General features: G+C 37.6%; 1 protein-coding gene across 32 annotated transcripts in view; it reads right to left on the bottom strand.

Annotated features, from left to right (window-relative positions):
- Positions 1-21,717, bottom strand: part of LOC135207952 (calcium-activated potassium channel slowpoke-like) — a 488,829-nt gene that overhangs the window by 88,089 nt on the left and 379,023 nt on the right. For 30 of the 32 annotated variants that reach the window (XM_064239971.1, XM_064239943.1, XM_064239947.1 and 27 more), the window contains 3 exons: positions 6,622-6,774; positions 5,964-6,119; positions 1,782-1,894 (listed from right to left, as the gene is read on the bottom strand). In XM_064239971.1, coding sequence (XP_064096041.1) covers positions 1,782-1,894; positions 5,964-6,119; positions 6,622-6,774 — 422 coding nt within the window. Of the gene's footprint in view, positions 1-1,781; positions 1,895-2,412; positions 2,526-5,963; positions 6,120-6,621; positions 6,775-21,717 lie in introns of all 32 variants that reach the window. The other 2 variants (XM_064239965.1, XM_064239945.1) reach the window with 1 other exon arrangement.

Genomic DNA, 21,717 nt, shown 5'->3' with positions numbered 1-21,717 from the left:
CCATCGACGTGGATGGCAATGTATGGAGGGGGAAATGGGGGGACGGGTGGGGGACCCCGTAACCGGGTGGCTCACCGCGATCGACCAGTGGTCTTCCCAGCCAGGTGATAAACACGAGGTGGGGAAGAGCCATCGGAACAACATCAATATCACTGATATATATAGGATTACTTATAATAAATCATCAAATAACAAAATTAAAGCGATATCTTAAAGCTAGGCTAACACGGGGAACACGAAGCTAAGCAATCAGAAGAATAGGCTAATCGCCGATCTGAAGAAAGGGGTATGTTAGCCTAATCTAACCTCTAGTTCAAGAAAACGGGGGGTAGGCTAATCACCAATCGACAATTGGGGTATGAAAGCCTAACCTAACGGTAAAAATAGTGATAACAGGGTAAGCTAATCGCCATACCGAAGCATGGTGTATGTTAGCCCACCTAGTACCTACAATATTATTAATTGGTAATCAGGAACTAGAGAAGGTAAGAGGGGGGACATCAGAATAATAAGATGATATAACTCTCAAAACCATGACTGATAAAAAGTCCTAACAACGTAAGGCGTAGCTAGACTAAGGTCCGAAACGTGCGGTCGGAGCGTGCCCCGTGGAGGCCTAACTAATAAGCTAACTGCATGAAAGATATAGAGACTATGTGTAAGTAACCATATCTAAAGTACTGTGAGAAGGGAAATCCCTAACGGTATGGAAGACCGAAGAGAGAACCCGTACCGCCATGCGGTCGAGGGGCATACCGGCCGATAAGGCTCCGAATATATAAAAAACACGAAGATCATCATAAAATGAGATCAGTAACCCCAAACAGTACTCAACTTAGAAGCAGAAGCTGAAGACATCTTGAAATAAATGATAAATCCAGAAATAAGCGAATACACAGCACAGAAAAATTTTAACGTGTGATGGTAAAGCGTGCTATCGAAGGAATGATGTCTCAGGCGTCGGAGGCGCTCACGGTAGTAGTAGACCGGGAGCTGTAGCACGGCTCCTCCGTAGTTCGGGGTTTTGTCGAAGGAAGAAGCTAAATGGCAAGGGACCTCTGGTAGTGATTCCACTCGCTCCTTACTATACCGACACTTCTATTAGAGGTGAGCGAGCCATTTATCTTGGCATTATATTGTTTCTTTTTTCTCTAGGATGAATAGCAATATTTATTCCTAAGAAATAGTATCAAAGGAACCATTTCACAGGGCGACACAGATTAAGCCCAGAAAAACCATTGTTGGAATATAAAAATGTGTGTAAACTATAATCATACTGTACAGTCAAATGTCAACAAGTCACATTTTGGAAGGTAGGCTTTTGTAAAACAAGAGTTTGTACTAATCTTACACAAAATCTATTATAGTACTATATTCTGGACTCACTAAACTCCTCCTTGGTATTTAATTTAAAGAAAAACATTCTGACCAATCAGTTAAAATATACAATAATGCATTTTAAAATTGAAATATAATCCACAACTGTTGTACATGGGATTCATCTATGTTAAGGAAATTTATAAACATGTAAATGAGAGTACCTACAGTAACTTAGTTCACCAATGATTACAAAACAGTTAGATTATAATAAACTAAGTCCTGCAAGAATGATAATCCCTCTCATTAAAAAGATATTTAACACAGTTAACATTTCAATCAAACAAAGTTACCACAACTCATATTAAGTGCAGAACCATCTTTCAGTTAGTTTCCTACCAATGAATATTAATAATACTACTAAAATTCAACAAACCCAGACGGGAAAATCTCCGGGTACTCACTCTGACGCCTGAGGAAAAGTCATGCTCACGAAGGAGGGTGACAAGGTCTCCGTGTACATTTCACAACCCGTACCACAGAGGTAGTCGTTCTGCCAAGCCTGCATATCTGGTGACTAAGGAAAACACAAGAGTGGTCCAAATCACTCTGTCTCCAGTTCGTCCTTGCAATAACAACACAAACCACACCCAAAATTCAAAAACTCCTGTCTTTTTGAATCATTAAAAATATCCATTTGAAAATGGGGGTTCAATCCCTAAAAGGTGGTGGGGCAAAATGATTATCCCCTTCAAGGAGCTTTGCTGTATGCTATTCTAAATCATTATAAGCTTTGAACAAATAGATGCATATAGTACTATAAGAAAGTATTTTCCCAACAGTAATGTTTACACCTGCTAAGTTCTTTTCTTTATACCCTATCAGAAGCCTGTAATAATAAGGATTAAGTAAACACTAAGCTGATATTAAGCCCCTTGATGTGAGGGATATACATAATTAAGTCTAGTGTAGGGAAAGGGTATGCAAAGTTGTAAGTAAGGTTGATGAAACTTCAAACAGAAAATGTTAATTCTATAAGGATGCCTTGCAATGTATTTCTTTGGGTCATGCTCTCTGCCAGTCATGTTTACTTACGCTGATGTTTCATTAAATTCAAGATCCACAAAAGCTGGACTTAAAGTCTCTTTGTACATCTCCATACCAGAGCCTTGCTGGTAGTGGTCTTGCCATGGTGACATGTCTGGCGACTACCAGACAATATAATATGAGAATATGTTTATTGATGTGAGAACAAAACATAACAATTTACCATCAAGATACAAGACAATGTTGTTGTCTTCTGTTGAATGTCAACAATCGTTGTGTTTGAAATGATAAATTCGTGTATGTGTCAGCAATTTATCTGCAGCTTGTGAACTGTTAAGCTTAGATACAGTACTGCACTTTAGGGAAGTTGAGCTGGATAATGTCTTTCAAGAAGTGTATCACAAGTTCACTGTGATTTCATAACACTATTTAATTGCCAAACTTCTTAATATTGTATTTGGGAAAATATTCGGCAATTGGGGGAACATTAAACATGACACTTTAGATTATACAAGCAACACAAGAGATATATCTGGTTTGAAGTTTAAGGTTACCAATATGTATAATCAAAAGAAATGCAGTACTGTATTATGTGTATCAAATTAAAACATACATGGGAGTACTTACATTATGTAATAATAATATATGACATGTTATACTGAGCTTCTAAATGTATATGAAATGATTTAATGCATGAGGCATTGGAATAAAAAAATAAAGGCATTTAAAAGCACAAGCAAATTTCACCAACCTTTACATCCTAGTATGTACCCAAAACTTCTCCCTTTAGTTTGAAAGCAAATAAATCAATACGAAACCTTTTGAGATCACTTAAAAGAATGCAGAGTGGAATTTTAACAGGAATAAGTATTCTTTTCAAAACAGCTTACTAAATAGCAAAAGGCAACAATGAAGACACAAACACAAATATTCATAGAGCTGTTTCCATGCAGTTGTTATCCTACATCATTGAGTATCATCAAATAAAATTTTCAATTTCTCTATTTCAAAACATGACAAACTCACTCTCCAATGAAATGGAAACTCCAATCTTACAGTACAGTCCTTAGTTTTCATGATTCTATACTTTAATGAAGAGCAAAAAAAAAAAAAAAAAAAAAAAAAAAGAATATCATCCCACTCAATTCTTTTACAATTAGGTTTCCACCAACAGGTGATCAGAAAGTACAGTTGATCTTCATGTACTATGTATATATTCTCATTGCATTCCCTCTTTGATGTGTGATACATTTACCTTTGTTACCAAATTAAAGTTTTGATAACTAGAATGATAAAATATTCTTAAAGATAGCCACCTTTACAAAACACATAGTATGCACTACAATATAACACAAATCTTTTTATGTCAAGTATAATATACATTATGCATTTTCAATATAGAAAGAAATAGCCATTAGTATACCATCAGTGAACTTAGTGGGTGCTATTATTCTATGCCTTAAGTGAAGAGGATATGATGTTATTCTATGGATAAAAATGTTAAAATTGTTTTCAAATTCTGAAAATGATGTGTTGGTTTTGTTTGCTAAGCCATTCAAACTCATGTAGTTCCTGTTACCTTGTGTAGATCCCCCCAAAATTAAAGTGTGTGACCGTAAAATCCTACTACAAAGAGCTAAAATAAAAAATAAAAATTGAAATTTTTCCTATCCAATGGATCTCCAAAGTGTTAGTTTCAAAAGCAATGTGAGAGAAGCCAATGAAATAAGGATATTACACTCAAATGAAATAATCCTAGTGACAACTCTAGTACTTTAATTTCATTCTAGAAAGTTAGTTTGGATGACAGTCAGATAAGCCAATACAACAGGGAAGTCACTGTGAACTGACAAGAAGTTATGATACTGAGTGCACTGATAAAGCTTTCTGGAAGACACATTTACATCTTGCAATTGCTTGGTTCCACAAAGCAGGGCTATCATGGCTATCATTCATGCAAAGCACCTGAAAATATTATTCAATTCTATGTAAAAATTATGCTCTTATATCTGGAATAGCATCTCTTAGACCAAAGACAAGCTCTGGAATATTATTCATATTATAATAAAAAACATGGAAACTGGCATTCTCTCTAGTGCAATCTTCAATAACCCTATCTATTCATCCGCTCTTTCTTTCAAAATACCACTTTATTATTGTTGAAAATCTTTGTAATAAATACTGTATACTGTAGTCTAATTCTCATGATAATCCTAACACTTTAACTCCTAAAGCAATGAGACACACCACATTTATGCTAAGGCCTCTAATTACTACTATATTAGGGATGCAAAGAAAACCCAATTACTATGAAAGGATTTTTCAATTCAAAATATGACATCCCTATCAGCATAGAAATCATTATACCTAAAAATAAAACAGGGTAAAAATTACTTGTTCTCAATAAAAAATTTGTCTTCAGTCTCAAGGTATTAAAGTCTTGAAATACTATTGAAAATAATGCATTGTCTCAAAGTAAAATGTTGTCCTCTAAGGCTCTTAATGTCCTACTAAAGAATGACTAGGTTCTCTTCAAATTTAATCAAAACAAAACAGTAAGTTCACCTATGGTTAGACCCTTAGACATAACCTTTAATGTACTGTGCATATGAACCATGGAATAACTAGCGAGTTATTAAGCTAAAATAAATAACATACAAAGTTGCTCGGAGCAATAGCCAAAATGCCCATTCATAAACACAAACAGGTCACAGTTAGCTGACTTAAGGAGTACCAAAGTTTTCCTAGGGTACTCTGCATTTTTAAGATAGCTGTGCCTTAACATGTACTATTTTTTTTTATTTGTAATTTTGGTTGCAATTACGTCTGACAATAAAATTTTTACAATAATAGTGCCAGCTGTCAGCAAGATATCACTATAAAATTCTATAAAAATGAATGAAGCAAGTAACATAGCTTAAAGCAAGTAACATGGCTTTCTACAGACAAGTTGAGAGCGAACTGATGATATGATGGAAATTAAGTCTGAAACTGTTTCTCATCTATAAAAAGGGTTAGCTTCTAAAGACTGGGTCATTAGCCTAAGTGAAGATCGACATAATTTGAAATTTAGGGTAGTTTAAGACTGCATTCAAGGTTTCTTTCTTTTAACCTTTAAGAAGTGGACTTTTCAGTAAATTTACAGTTTGTATACAATTTAAAACAAGAGTATGTAGTAATCAAACAACTTTCAACTTGACACCACTTTGTAAAGTTTCTTTTAGCTTCAAAACTGGCATAATGGACAGTATGTTTACAAAAAGATACTAATTGACTACAATAATTATTTGTAATTATCACTTACATCTTTAGATCATATCTACACTCAAAAGTGTTACAACACTTCAGAAGTTTCTCTGGCAGTGAAACAAAACATTCTTGCACACAAGTCCCGGCATCTAGAGACATTACTTTGGGAACTGCTTAGCAACTTTATATGGTTATACTATACAGATACATTACCTACACAAAGACTGATAATTAAAGTATGTACATATTACACTTGCCTTCTTTAGCATAAATGAAGGTAAAATATAATTCAAAATACCTCCTATCATTGAAATTGTATATATTCTACAAGAATGTATGTCTATACTTACAGTTTTGTAAGATCTCATGGCAAAAAGATTTGCCATCATTGTAGAAAAACCTGGAGCTAAACATGACTGTGCAATGAATCCTAATTTGAGCTCAGCTAAGCAAATAACATCATCACCTCTTTTCCAGTCCCAAGAAGGAATGTTTAACAGATAGGCCTGAAAAAAAGGAAAGCCAATCAGTAAGTCAACTATACATATAAAAAATATCAATCTACCAATAAATAGTTTTTTAATGTCAAAGATACTACAATACATAAATATTAAATTAAATTCTTAAAACATAAAAATCTTAAAATATTTAATTGGCACAGCTTTCAGATATGTACAGTAATAATGAGGCTTTCATATTAAGTATAGTTTGTATTTGCTCTTGGGTGTAGTGCTTTGTGTACTGTCATGTTTCCTAGTTTTCTAGGCTATGCTGCAGAGTTCAACCTTCGTCCGCTCCACTGATGATTGCTGGTACTGCCCATATGTTTAAGGCTTATAATTATTATTATTATTATTATGCTCTACAAAATGTCCTCAGATGTCCTATATAAAATAATACTGAATAGTTGTAACCTGATTTACCATATAATACAACTATGTACACCCATTAGTAATATCAAACAAGGGCTACATACACAGCATCTACTTTAGGACGCGAGAAGCTAACCTTATTGTGATACTGCATGAGTTGAATGATGACTCTGATATCATCAGAGTAATTTTTGATGGAGATGACTCTCATGATGTTGGCAGCATCCTCAGCATCAGGATCTTGGCAGTATTTGTTGGCCAGGACTAGGCACGCATCGGCTTCATGGACCTGTCACGTACACATGGAGACAATTAACATCACAGTTTCTGAAAAAGCGATGAGACTGTTGGTGTCACATGTACTGCCAATGGAAAACACCGCTGAATGGATTCAAATAAAAACCCTCTAAAAGAGTATATTAATGTTGAAAGCAGCAAAGGAAACTAAAGGTGGCATTGTTTTTATTCTGATTCAGAAATGAAAACCGATTCACACACTGCAAAACAAAGCATGAAAAATCAAGCATCATTAATCACTGCTGTTCAAATTTGCATCAGAAACAGCACTGCACTGAACTGCACAGGACAAGAGAATGAGGGTTAAAATAAGCAGAATGCAACAAACTCTAAGTAAACAAAAACTGACTGTAAAAACTGTGGACAGACCAACAAGGTGAAATAATAAAATGAAAAAAAAAAAACAACAGCTATTCTTTTAACTTGAAGATATGGAAATAAACATATCTGTCCTGATAACAAGGCACAATTCAGAGACATAAAATTCTCAATTCTAGATTTTCAAGTTTGGTGCATAAGAAAAATTACTGTAATCAGTAACTCACAACAGTAGAGTGACTTTCAATAAAAAAAAAAAAATAAACAGTTAATTACTATGTGTACTGCATTTGAAATAAAACCTTTTTTAACTTTAAAAAGATCTGAAATTCTTAAACCAGGAAAGGCAAACCTTTACATGTTATTCCAATCTACTGAAATGCATGATTCTTACACTGAATACTGTTACATATTGCAGTTTTGTATCAAATACTACTTTACATATAGTAATGCTTCATACTAAATTTCTAAATCCTTTAAAAGTAAGTCTAGAATAATTCATATATCAAAATGAGCAAACAGTGAAATTATGCTGTAAAATGTGAAATATATCAAGCAATATGCTCAGAATTATTGTACAAGCACAACAGCTGATTCCGGGAGGAAAATGGGTGTTATATCCATCAGCAGTATAGGTTGACTTTTATCTCATAGCGCTCGTGTAATAATATATATTCAGATATTACAGGATTATCTCTCAAGGGTATTTCCAAGTAGTGTCATATACTGGTATATCAATTTTTCAAATAAACAATGGCAAGATACCAAAAAGTTAAAATGTGAAATAAAGTACAATACTTGAAATAAGACGACTTATCTAAATAAGTTAATATTGATACAACAGTATCAAATTAAATATATACAAGCATGTTCAATAACTGATAAAAATAGATCACATAAATGCAAATCTGTTTACAAATATAAAAAAAATATCCGTATTTTAAAGGGTAGTCTATATCAAAGATAGGATAAAAAAAATAACCGAGGTATTCAGTAAGATATTGTTTACAAAAAAAACTAGACATAAATTCATTCCACAATGATCAATTAGCTTCCTAATGACTGACTGAGGGGTAAGTCATGCTAGGTACTGTGTCGAGGATTCAAAGAGGGGGGGGGGGGTCTACGTCTACTCACGAGGGTTTCATGGGATCATGCAACATGCACATGCACAACATGCAGAGGGTTCCATTATCTTCAAAGACTGTTACTTACCACCGACGACTGGCCCCAGTGAAAAGTAAGGTAACAAGTCTTTTCCTCTGGCTTTTTGAAGGGGGTTAAGGGCTGCTACCTTGGCCGATGCTACTTCACTTTTATGCGGCCCTAAACCACTTACTATAGTAGAATTGCAAGGCAAATAGCCCCCCTACAAAAGTTACGCTCTTAACTTTTGTAACGGTAAGCTAATGCTTTGTCTGCTAACCCTATATCACAAGAAATCTCTTCTTGAAAACTATGTTAGGTGCATACAATTAGCAACTAAAAGATCCCTTCAGATATATAGAGTACCTACATTTTCTAATAATGGCAGGATTATGGCTGCCAGTGCCATCAGATTACTGATGAAAGTTATCAACCCTACAGTACTGGCTAAATTAATTTAAAAGCCACAGGCCTATAGTACGACAAGAAAGCAGCTCAAACGTTTTATAAACAAATCTACAAAGGTATATAAAATATCTACATGAAGGATTAGCAACTAATCCCATAATATTAATACCATCAAAGATTTCTGGGCAAGTGGTCCATTCTGGATTTTTATGAAAATGATTATCCAAAAACTTGACATGAGGTAAACCAATGAATAATCTAAACAGTTGTGGCTGTACAGCTAAGGCTGAATATTTTCAAAGTATGAAATTGACCTACTGCATTCTAATAAAAAAAAAAAAATTTTAGTCTTCAAAAATCTTGAGTAAAGATACCATTGTTAAAATGATGGCAAAATAAATAATTTTCTGTAAAAATGAGACAATGTATTTTTATAAAATGGAGTCCCTCTACATCAAACAAAATTAACATTGGCTTAATTTTCAAAACAGCAACACAACAGATCAGCGTAGGTAAGAGGAACATAATCAACCACATCTGAGAGAAAAACACATAATGGTACGATTATTACTGGTATGTGATAATACAGTGACACAACCACACAATACCAGCCATTTAAGCAGCATTAGCATCAGCTGATATCTCTGTAGGTGATTACAAGTACAGAAAAGAGATGCTACTTGCCACCAGAAGGTCGAATTACACTGAGTGTTCTATTTTTTTTTTAATTAAAGTCTGCACATGAAAGTACAACATCCTTTCCCAAACATATGGTACCTACAAGATATTTTCAACTTCCCATAGATACATCAGTGCAAGATATTCACTTTCAAAAGTCAAACTTTAACAAAATATATTTTTGTGTAATTCTGGTCTACAGCTAGCATTGAATGGCACTCGACATACTTTGGCAGTGGCTACGACATTCAATGAAATCCTATGTTCATATGACAGGTTTTGAACAGAGTAAAGGAGGTACAACGAGCGGCCCGGGGAGACAACAACAGGATCTACACGGCATGGTCAGCACCGTAAATGTGTCGTAAATGTACTTGCTTGATTGCAGACTGGCAACCAGTTTTGTGGTCCAAAAAAGGTAATAGTTTTTTTTATTATCTCCACAAAATTCTTAATTTATCAAGAATTATTCTGTGGCAAAGTAGTAACTCATACTAGTTTGTTTACGAAAAATTAGATACGGACTGTATTAAGGGCTGAGTGCCATCTTAATTTGTTTTAAATGTACGTATATTGAAAAGTATGCAACAAGCTAATCATAAAAATTATGCTTCGACTGAGGTTTTACCTTACATCAGGAAAATTGAAATCATTGCAATACAGTAACTAAAAGACAGCTAGCTGATGACCAGTCAATAATATATGTATATTAGTGACATGTGACAATATAAGTAGTATAACAAATATTTTATGGCTATTAGAATAAAGCAACAAAATACACAACCACTAATGCATTGCAAAATTAGCTCCACAAATTTCCTTTAAGAGTTACATACTCAAGGACCTAATAAATTAATGAACAGCTCGAGTTTAGAGGCGCAAAAAATCAACCACAAAAGAAAGTAAATCAGTCTGTGATTAAGCAAGATTAAGTACAACGCATGGCCACATTAAAGGATCAAGATTGAGACAACCAAATACAACCATGCGCTGTTACACAACGCTCATCTGTACAAGTGCGACAGGTAACACCATAAAAGGCTGGTTGGAACATCAACCCTATAAAACAGCAACAAACACCCACATGAAGACACAGTTACCACTGCCAAGTCAGGATAACTTTTATTCTTCATGGAACATTCAGCAAAAGTCTCCAAAGGTCACAGAGTTTTAATCACTCGGTCGTTTGAATGGTGATAAAATGAGTAAATTCTTAGCCATAAATGTGTTTAGTTATATCAGTTGTTATTCAAACTTTTCAATATGGTATCTCTGTTTATTTACTTAATTTACTAGAATTTTCTACCTATGAAATTCCTATCAAAAGTAAGTTCTTAAATTTTCTGTACATAAAATGTGGATACAGTACAGTATATGTGTATTCTATGTACATATAACTATACACCATGTGCTTGAATATGTATATAATTTATTAAATAATTTCTAGTTTGGCCTCTAAAGGCAGAAAATTGAATTGATTTTTTCTTTTGATTAGTTAAACAAAATGAGAAAGGTCAAGGCATTATCACAAAAATCAGGATTTTTTTTTTAATGGACATCAAGTTTAAGGGGCGATGAATTATTATTTTTTGCTGTCATTCGGTTACTCCAAGAATAATACGAGTATAATAAAAGTATGAGTAATGGCACTTATGCCTGAAGAAAGTAAATTGGATACAAGATAGAAAAACAGGAGATAATCGTAACGATACCTACGAGTACAACTTTTTAGTAGTGCTGTAACATTAAACAGATCTTAATGAAGTTAATTGCATCAATATTTTCTTCTTAATTCCAAATGTCTTAAGAAAATTTCATATTTGGTTGGGTATACGTATACATTATATATACTACATAAAATATGTAAATACTCGTGCACATATGCATGTAATATTTTACTTTTTTACTGCAATTCGCATCCGATGACAATCTAAAAAGAGTAGTACCTCCTTTGAATGTAATAAAAGTATCATTTCTTATCAAATTGAATATATCAAATCAAATTCATAGAATCTGCCTAGTTATTATATTCTTGCCTCGTTTTTAGTTCACTTCACAGTATCAAAAGTATCATGTACAAAGCAATCCATGAAGCGAAATTTCTATCACATGATCAAATCCTGACACACAACCTATCAATAATAACGAATAAGAAAATAAAACCAATTTCAATACCAAATAAGCTGCGCCAAAACTACTGTGCAAGTTGGCCTACTCTAACTTCAGTAAGTGATGACTAAGAAGATACGTGTTAACAGTGTATTTCTAAAACCTCTGTTATGTTCATTTTGACTCAAACGACCTCATGATAAAACTCTGGTGATGCCATCACCCTCCATAATGATGTCATTAATATTTATGATGAAGCAGAGAAGAGGAGAGGCAGAGCGCAAAATAAAATAAAGCAATGGAAGACGAACATAAAAATAACCACATGCATGTCACAAGGTTGATGGCTGGATGAAATAGAGGAAATTGAAGATAAAAAATATGTGAATAAATCTCTTAAAATGGACATAATTTCATTGAACTTCATGATGATATATCAGGATCAGCAGGGACCAAAGTCTCACTGGTTAGAAAGATATTCATGTCAGCACAATTTTAACAGAGAAGTAAAGCTGGTTATAGATCCTTGCAGAAAACAGAAGGATGGAAAAACTGCTAGTACTGTAAATAGCATTAATATGTGAGCAATGTTTTTCCTGTAATCCCATTATAAAACATTTATGTTCATTTTAGTAAGTGCACTTTAGTATTTTAAACCACCATGCACCAAAACTTTAGTTTTTCTGACTTGCATTGCTTTTTCTGTACTGTATGCAAATAACACAGTACATACTATGTACTGCATTTGCTCTTTTACCTTTCTTATGTTAATTCTTTCTCTCAGTTTCTACTTCCTCATATGAGCAATCTGTTCGGTGGAAGCTGCTTTGCAAGTCAATTGCTCTTTAGGTTTGTTATGTGCAAAAGTCTGTTCAGTCCAAATAATAATAATGATAATGCATTCACAAACATTAGGGTTAAAAGATGATGAAAATAGGAATAAAGAACTTTATGAAAAAAAAGATTGCTGATGACAATACATAGAAGAGAATGATGACTAGCAAAATGATACTTGTGAACATTTTATGAAAAAAGAAAAAAGTTAAAAGGAATGGACTCTTGGTTACATAAACTGAAAACAGGTGTCAATCATTTCTATTCTTTTATATGTATGTACATACGTACAGCGTGAGTAAATTAGTTGAATGAATGCACCTTTAGTCATAAAAATTCAAAAAGCAAGCTGTAAGCCTTGAGACATTTCCTCTTAATGAACAAAAATCTGATTAAAATATAACAAAGTAAACATTTCTTTCATACTGAATGTTGGGTAAACACAAAGAAAAATAACATCCAAAACCTATACACAAGTACTACACTAATCTCCCCTGTGCCATGAAGCATTCACTCTCTGCATGAACTCAATTAAGTTGAAAGGTTTCACACTTACACTCTGAAATACTGTCTACCTATCAGTAACTATCTCAGAATTGAAAACATGGGTGATAAACATGGAACAGTAACTCTAAAAGAGATTAAAAGCTGCCTGTATCTATTAGAGCAATTGAAGTTCAATTATAAAGTCCAATGGTACATACCTAAAATGATGCATAAAGTTACAGAAGTTGTTTAAAATATCTGAATATATCTAACAAATTTAATTTAAGAAGACCTAGTATTACATCCTTCCTTGGATACTCTGTGCCAGTCTATTATAACAAACTAACCTAATAGTGGATTTACTATTCTTTGTGTTCATTTTATTTAAATAATATCCTTGTAAAAACAGAAAACCAATGCTTGCAAAATAACATCTGTGATGACATTAGGAGGAGACGCTCATTATCTCGGGAAAGTCTTGCCAAAAGATATGGAAGTATAGATAGTGAATGAACAGTGGAGTTTCAATGGAAGATGAAAGGCTGAATTTTCAGATGCATTATACAAGAATCCAGAAGACTGTGATAATGTGTCACTGGACCTTGTTAAGTCTTTCTCTTTGGGTAGGCGATGGCAACTGGGGATTAGTGACCGCAAGAAGAAGAAGAAGAAAAACAGAACCAACTTTGACAATCTAAGACATGAATGGAATCTACTTCAATCATCTTCACACCAGCGAGGACAACGCAGTCGAGGGGATTCACTTTATTGCTGAAATCGGTGTTTTAATACGTATATGTTATTTAAACTGTCTTTATAGTGAATATGCATTACAGTAGTACTATGCTGAGAGTCTGAATCTCAGTTCAAATACAATACTACTGACTAAAACATAATAAAAACATGTTTCCTAATATTAGTTATGTATGAAGTAGATGACTAGGGTACTTAGTTTAAACATACAAAATTTATTTAACATTTATGCATGGGAGTGAGTTTATGGTGTGATTTATTAAACAATACAAAACAATATTCAAAAGAAGTTACAAGAAGCCTTATGAACATAGTTACGTACTACTCCTTTATCACAGGAGCAGAGAACCCAATACGTACATATTTATGTATTTATATAGATATATATAAACTAGAATAAGTTATTCAATCCACCTAGACTATGTCCCCACTGGTGCTGCCTACAAGAAGACAATAATAAGCAAATAGCTGCGACCCTGACCACAGTAGGGATGCTGCCACCCTCACACTCTGTACACTTACTTCCCAAGCCTTGCCAGACTTCACCTAAACAACCATCCAGGGGAACTCTTTGTTCTCAACACCACCACCACATATATTTTAACATATATTTTGACATTTTTAGACAGAGCATTGTTCAAGTCATGTAAAAGTAAAATGAACTCAATATTAAAAATGGATAAAGGTTGATAAAACACTCAATTGAAAATCAAACCTAACTTTTAACTGCCTTCTATAAATGATGAAATTTCAGCCTTCAGTAATCTGAGATTTATACACTGAAATAATGTTAGCATGACAATAAAATTTGTATAAGTGTAGCATTAACATTTTTATAAATACATATAGAAGTAGTAAATATATGCTGGTTGAATATGAAGAATCCGACACTGTAGGCTACTTTTCATATGTATATTTTTGTAATTACGTATGTACCAGATGAAGAATTGGATACCTGTTCTCTAATCATGTTTTAAAATATACAGCCACTGAACAAGACCTTGGCCCTGAAGAGAAAGCTGAGGATGTTCCTACGGAAAAATATAGTATACTATCAAGACAATGGTACTCAAGGCTTATTCTCTTTGATAAAAGGAAAAGAAAATGGAGGAAGGAAAAAGGGAATGGTCTAACTTGAGATTTTGTAATAGAACCAAATCATGAAGGCTGGATGACAGTGATTGTGGAAAACAAAAGTATGGAGAGAATTCCACAACTTTCAACCAAAAGTTCAGCAATATTAGGTTTGGTCAGCACATTCACCTCGATAGATGACCTCAAATGGCGCACCATTGAAAATGTTATTGTCATGATACAATAAAGTTTTATGCATACTTACCTGGCAGATATATACTTAGCTATAAACTCCGTCGTCCCCGATAGAAATTCGAATTTCGCGGCACACACTACAGGTAGGTCAGGTGATCTACCGCCCCGCCGCTGGTGGCGGGAATAGGAATCATTCCCGTTTTCTAAGACAGATTTTCTCTTCCACCTGTCTCCTGAGGGGAGGTCGGGTGGGCCATACACCGTATATATCTGCCAGGTAAGTATGCATAAAACTTTATTGTATCATGACAATAACATTTTTATGCATTCAACTTACCTGTCAGATATATACTTAGCTGATTGGCACCTTTGGCGGAGGGTAAGAGACAGCTAATCTACTGAAATAGACAGGAAACAACATATGTTGTAGGTAATAAAATTAAAAACCTTGATTCCTACCTGTGTTAGCGAAAGACTTCATGGCTACTGCCTAGGAGCCTGTATCGCTTCAAGAGCCTCAGCGAGGTAGTGACCTCATGCTAAGAGTTCTTGATGGTCTGTTACAGGGGTCTTACCCACTTACGCTTCAGAACCTTAGGATCTTTGTCAATGGGGTCCTATCCACTACATGACAAAACACCTTGCTATTGGCATGATCATAGAGCACGACACTAATCCCGATCACCTGATCCTCATTGGGGTTAGTACTACGATTGAAAGGAGTCATCCCGAACATCCTTTCAAGCAACCCACAACTCAACAACAATATTAAAACTAATTATTAAAAATATTAAAAACAAATTTAAGGATCAGCGTCTGCTCCATTTCCCAGCATAGTATCCGCTGATACATAAGGTCCAAGACGAAACATTTATCGTATGTTATTCTAACATCCTTTAAATAGTGGGATGCAAATACTGAATTGCACCTCCAATAAGTTGCTGCTAAAATGTTTCTCATGGACATATTCTTCGTAAAAGAAAGGGAAGTTGCCACAGCCCGGACTTCGTGAGCTTTCACTCTCAGCAGCTTTAAAGAGTTCTCTTGGCAATTCCTATGAGCTTCGGTAATTACATTTCTGACAAAGAATGCCAGTGCGTTCTTTGACATAGGTCTCTTGGGGTTTCTTACCGAACACACAAAGACCTTGTCGACATACCCTGAAGCTGTGTCTTCTTTTCTAAATAAAATTTTAAGGTCCTGACTGGGCAAAGGACCGAGGGGACCGATCCAACTCTCTTCCTACTAGAGAAGAGAGTCCCTTGACTTCGAAACTTCTAGGCCAAGGTTTAGAAGGGTTCTCATTCTTTGCTAGGAAAAGATCCTGGAAAGAAATGACAGCCGAGTCTTTTCTAAATCCCACCCGAGAGTCCAAAGCATGCAATTCACTGATCCTCTTAGCAGTTGCTAGAGCCAACAGGAATATGCATTTGCTAGTAAGATCTCTGAATGAGATTTTATCTATAGGTTCGAACCTGTCGACATCAAGAACTTTAGGACAACGTCCAGGTTCCAACTCGGGGAATCGACGATCTCAATTTCTTAGTCTCGAAAGATCTGATGAGATCATGAAGATCCTTATTATTCTCGAGATTCAGCCCTCTGTTTCTAAAAACAGCTGAGAGCATGCTCCTATATCCCTTGATAGTTGATACGGCCAATTTGGATTTCTTCTCTTAAGAAGAGGAGAAAATCCGCGATTTCGGTTACAGAGGTATTGGAAGAGGACAGCTTCTTCGACCTACACCATCTACGGAAACACTTCCCACTTCGATTGGTAGACCCGCAGGGTAAGAAGGCTCTGCGGGCTCTAGCAATTGAAGTTGCCACTTTCTTTGAAAAGCCTCTCGCTCTGACCAGTCTTTCGATAGTCGAAAGGCAGTTAGGGAGAGACTTTGGATGTTTTTGTGGAACCTCTCGAAGTGGGTTGTCTGAGCAGATCTTGTCATGTGTGGTAGAAGATCTGGGGAAGTCCAACCGTCCATTCCAGTCCCTCTTGTGAACCAGATCGGGAAGGCAAAAGGGAGCAATTAGATTCATTCTCATTCCTTCCGATGCCACAAATTTCCTTACTACTTCCCCAGCAATTTGAATGGGGGAAAGGCGTATGCATCTATTGCCTGACCAATCCATGAGGAAGGCATCGTCGCTGTGGCTCTGGGATCTTCTTCTAGCGAGCAGAAGTTGTCTATTTTCCTGGAGAGGAACGTGGCAAACAGGTCGATCTGGGGTCTCCCCCAGAGTGACCATATTTGTCTGCAGACTCCTGAGTGGAGCATCCACTCTATCGGGAGAACCTGGTTCTTTCTGCTCAACCTGTCTGCCCTTAGGTTTTTTTCTCCTTGGACAAACCTTGTACGCAGAATAATGCCCCGTTCCTCTGTCCAGGTTAATAGAGCTCTCGCTATTTCGTTCAGAGAGAAAGAGTGAGTGCCCCCTTGATTCCGGATGTAAGCCAGAGTTGTGGTGTTGTCGGAATTGACTTGAACTACCACCCCTCTGACTTCCGCTTCGAAGTATTCCAGGGCTAGATGAATTGCCAGGAGTTCCTTCGCATTGATGTGCAGAGTAGTTTGTTGTCTGGTCCAAATACCTGCTACTTCCTTTGGACCCAGTGTTGCTCCCCAACCTGTTTCCGAGGCATCGGAAAACAACAATCGGTGAGGGTTCCGAATCAAGAGGGACACCCTTCGTTCCTTGTTAATGGGGTTAACCACCACTTTAGGTCGGATTTATCCCCTGTTGGGATGGGAAAAACGTCTGACAAGTCTCCTTGTCTTTTGACTCCACATCCTCTTTTAGATAAAATGCAGAGGTCTGAGATTTAATCTTCCCAGGGAAATGAACTGCTCTAACGAGGAAAGGGTGCCCAGCAGACTGAGCCATCCCTCGCCGAGGTCCGTTCTTTCCCTAAGAAGTTCGAGATCTTTTCTAAGCCCTCGAGTAATTCGTGCTTGAGATGGAAACGCCCGAAAACCCCGAGAATCCATCTGTATCCCCAGATAGACTATGTTCTGTCTGGGGATCAATTGTGATTTCTCGAGGTTCACGAGCAGTCCCAGAGATTTTGTCAAGTTCAAAGTCTTCTCCAAGTCCTTCAAGCACTGAATTTCCGATTTTTGCTCTTATTAGCCAATCATCCAGATAAAGGGATATATTTATCCCCTCTAGATGTAAGCCATCTCGCAACATTCATCATTAGCCTCGTGAACACTTGAGGGGAGGGGCCGTTGAAAGGCCGAAGCATAGGGCTCTGAATTGGTATACTTTCCCCTGCCATCATGAATCGGAGATATTTCTTCGATGATGGATGCAGGGGGACATGAAAGTATGCATCTTGTAGATCTAAGGAGACCATCCAATCTCCTGGACGAAGAGCCGCAAGAACCGATTTTGATGTTTCCATAGAGAACTTTGTGTTCTCCACAAATCGGTTCAATGCGCTCACATCCAGGACCGGTCTCCACCCCCCGAGGATTTCGGAACCAGAAAATGACGGTTGTAGAATCTCGGGAATGCGGATCCCGAACCACTTCGATGACCTCCTTTTGCAACATCTGTTCTACCAGTTGCAATAATGCTTCTTTCTTGGCAGGGTCCCTGTATTGGGCTGACAGTTCCCTCGGGTTCGTAGTCAAGGGAGGTCTGTCTCGAAAGGGGATCATATATCCCTTTGTTACCACGGAAAGGGACCAAATTTCTGCCTGTCTCCGAGCCCCATTCTTCGAAAATTTAATTTCCGAGTCTGGCTCCTACCGGTGCTTGAAGGACTGTTGTCTCATTTCGCTCTCTTGATAGGTCTGAAGGAAGACCTACCTCTCTTCTGCACTCCTCTCTTCTTAAAAGAGGGTCTGGCCGAGGTACTCCCTCGAAAGGGCTGTTGAGGAGCCCGAGTCTCTCTCTTAGTAGGACCCGAAGTAGTCCTCGATTTCTTTGCAGATTGGGCAAGAGATCTTGTGTGGCCTTTTCTGTCAAAGAATGAGAAATATCTTTTACCAAATTTGAAGGAAACAATTGGTCCGACAGAGGAGCATACAGAAGAGATGACCTCTGAGTAGGAGTAACTGCTTTCGTCAGAAAAGAGCTAAATAAGACTTCTCGTTCTCAGAATACCAGTTCCAAACAGAGAGGCCACCTCTCCTGATCCATCCTGAACTGCCTTGTCCATACAGGAAAGAACACTATGAAGGACCTTTCTGGACTAAGAGAAGTTCCTTCTCTTTGTGTTCTTTTTTGTGCCAACACCCCAAGGGACCAGTCTAAGAAGTTAAAAACTTCTAAGACATTAAACAATCCCTTGAGGAGATGGTCCATCTCAGAAGTCCCCCATGTGATCTTTGCTGATGACAAGGCTTGTCCCTAGACGAATCTACCAGATTCGAAAAAATCGGCTTCGGCAGTGGACGGTAGAGCAAGACCCCGTGGTTTGCCCGTCTCGTACCAAATTCCCTTCGCTTTCCTGATCGTTCTAGAAGGAGGGCAGGTAAAGACTGTCTTCCCCGCCTTCTCCTTGGATTCCAACCAATTTCCTACGAAATCGGAGAGCCTTGTTCATGGGAAATTGGTTTGGCTTCATTTTAAATAAAAGATGATTGTTTCGGGACCTTAGTGCTTGTAAATAAGGACCTTGAAGAAGGAGGAGCAGTCGGGCTTAAAGAGTCCCCAAACTCTTGAAGTAAGAGGGCTGCCAGCGTCTTGTAATCTGACAAACCCGGAGCCGAGTGATCTTCAGAGTCCGAAATCTCTTCCAAATCCAATTCCGAAGATGATTGTTTATTTCCATCAGGAGACTGGCCTCTTGCAACATCCACCCCACTTTCGCAAGAACGACGACCGCCTGTGCGATAACTTGCGTCCCTACGAGAGATAGGTTGATCCTGCAAAACGACCTTATCCTTCTCCTGGCAAGAGCGATGGCCGCTTGTGCGACACCTTTCTCTCCTGTCAGACGAAGGATGTCCTCTCCTATCGCTTTCTCCGGAACCACCTATGTCCTGACAAGGAATACGGCCGCTTGTGCGACAACTAGAGTCCTTGTCAGGTAAAGGTTTATCCTTCCGAAAGCTAAACAAATCCTCTTGGCTTAATTGTCTTTTGGAAGAAGTCCGTCTCTTATTTGTCACTTGTGGCTCATTGCGCCGGGTTGGCGCTCGTGATTCCTTGCGCCAAGCTGGCGCTTCTGGCGCATTTCGGCAGGGTGGCGCTTCTGGCGCATCTGGCGCTTCTGGCGCATCTGGCGCTTCTGGCGCAATTCGGCAGGGTGGCGCTTCTGGCGCATTTCGCCATGCTGGCGCTTCTGGCGCATATGGCGCATATGGCGCATATGGCGCATCTGGCGCTTCTGGCTCTTCTGACTCGTATGGAGTCTCAAACGCATCTGGCGCATTGCGCCAGGTTGGCGTTTTTGGCGCATTCTTCATACTCCTCTGAGTATAAGCCGAAACTTCCGTTTCTTCTTTCCTTCCCTTCGTCTTCTTTATAGGAAGGAAAGAGTCCTTTCTCCTGGGAGTTTCCTTAGTAAAAAACTCCTACTAAGGCCGAAAAGTTGCTCCTTGCACATTTAGGATCAATTTTCGCAGCAGCATTCTCTTTCTCCTTCCTGATTCAGGTGAGGGATGTCTAGAAGCGGAAGGAAACTCCGATTTCCGTTTAGGAACCAATCTCCTTTTCTTCTTCTCACAAGGTGATAGATCGGAGAAAAGCTCAGGGCTTGAATCTAAAGTTGGAGCCTTCCAACTTCTCTTTAAGGGGCGTGACAGTTCCTCAGAACTCCATCCCCTTACATTCGGTGAAGAATCTGAAGAAGAAAAAAACATTCTTTAGGATGCTTTTTCGATAAGCGATCCTTGGCAGTTCGGGTCGTCACAGAATCTGCCGAGGGGACGCCTGATCGGTGGGGATTCTCCGTAACCTCCGTAAGGCTTTCGACATTCCTTCTCCTCTGGGCCTGTGAGCTTGGAAGAGGTCTAGGCCTGGGAGCGAGACAGAGCCGATCAGACGCACCCTCCACTGCATGGGACTAGGGCACTTAATTCACTATCACTGTGCTTACCTTTCAACGTCAGCATTTGACGTTTCATCCTTTGTAGCGCAGCTTTAAGATCTGCAATTTAATTTCCGTTGCCGGATTTGCAGTCTTAGTACTAGAGGAAGAAGATAGAGGTTTAGGGTTAGGTGTTAATTTAATAGGCTCGTTAGAGCGAGACCTACTTACGCTTCTGGAGGAAGCCTTCCTAGCCCTATCCATATCTAATTTCCTTAAATTATGAATTTAAATTCTTCCATTCTTCTATCATATTTACACATTCATCACAGGTGTTAGAAATTGAACATTCCATTCCTTCTACACCCTTTACAAACTGTGTGAGGGTCTACCGAAGCTTTCGGTAGCCTCACCATGCATCCCCATCATTTACACACTGTCTTCTAACCGTAAAGCTAGAATCCGACATCATGAGAAATATCCAAAACCAAGTCCAAAAAACAGTCCACGAAAGAGTATGCCAAACCAAAGATTCCAATACGTCACCAAAATAACCGGCTTAGAAGATCAATAGCGATGAAAAAACACGAAAATCAAATCACGAGTAACAACAACAATGTTGCTGTCACGGCCGATAGAGAAAATCTGTCTTAGAAAACGGGAATGATTCCTATTCCGCCACCAGCGGGCGGGGCGGTAGATCACCTGACCTACCTGTAGTGTGTGCCGCGAAATTCGAATTTCTATCGGGGACGACGGAGTCTATAGCTAAGTATATATCTGCCAGGTAAGTTGAATGCATAAAAATCGTTGTTACAATAACAAGTAGGTAACTATGAATGCCAAATATGAAAACATCCATGAATATCTGTGAAAGTATGAGCATGGGCTAGAAACCTAATGCAGAAAATTGCTGAGATGAAACTTTCAACAGATCCAAGGAGTTTGATG

Source organism: Macrobrachium nipponense, chromosome 34 (genome assembly GCF_015104395.2).
Source record: "Macrobrachium nipponense isolate FS-2020 chromosome 34, ASM1510439v2, whole genome shotgun sequence".
Classification (NCBI taxonomy): domain Eukaryota; kingdom Metazoa; phylum Arthropoda; class Malacostraca; order Decapoda; family Palaemonidae; genus Macrobrachium; species Macrobrachium nipponense.
The sequence above is the reverse complement of the archived record's forward strand: the minus strand, read 5'-3'. Positions and strand labels throughout refer to the sequence as shown.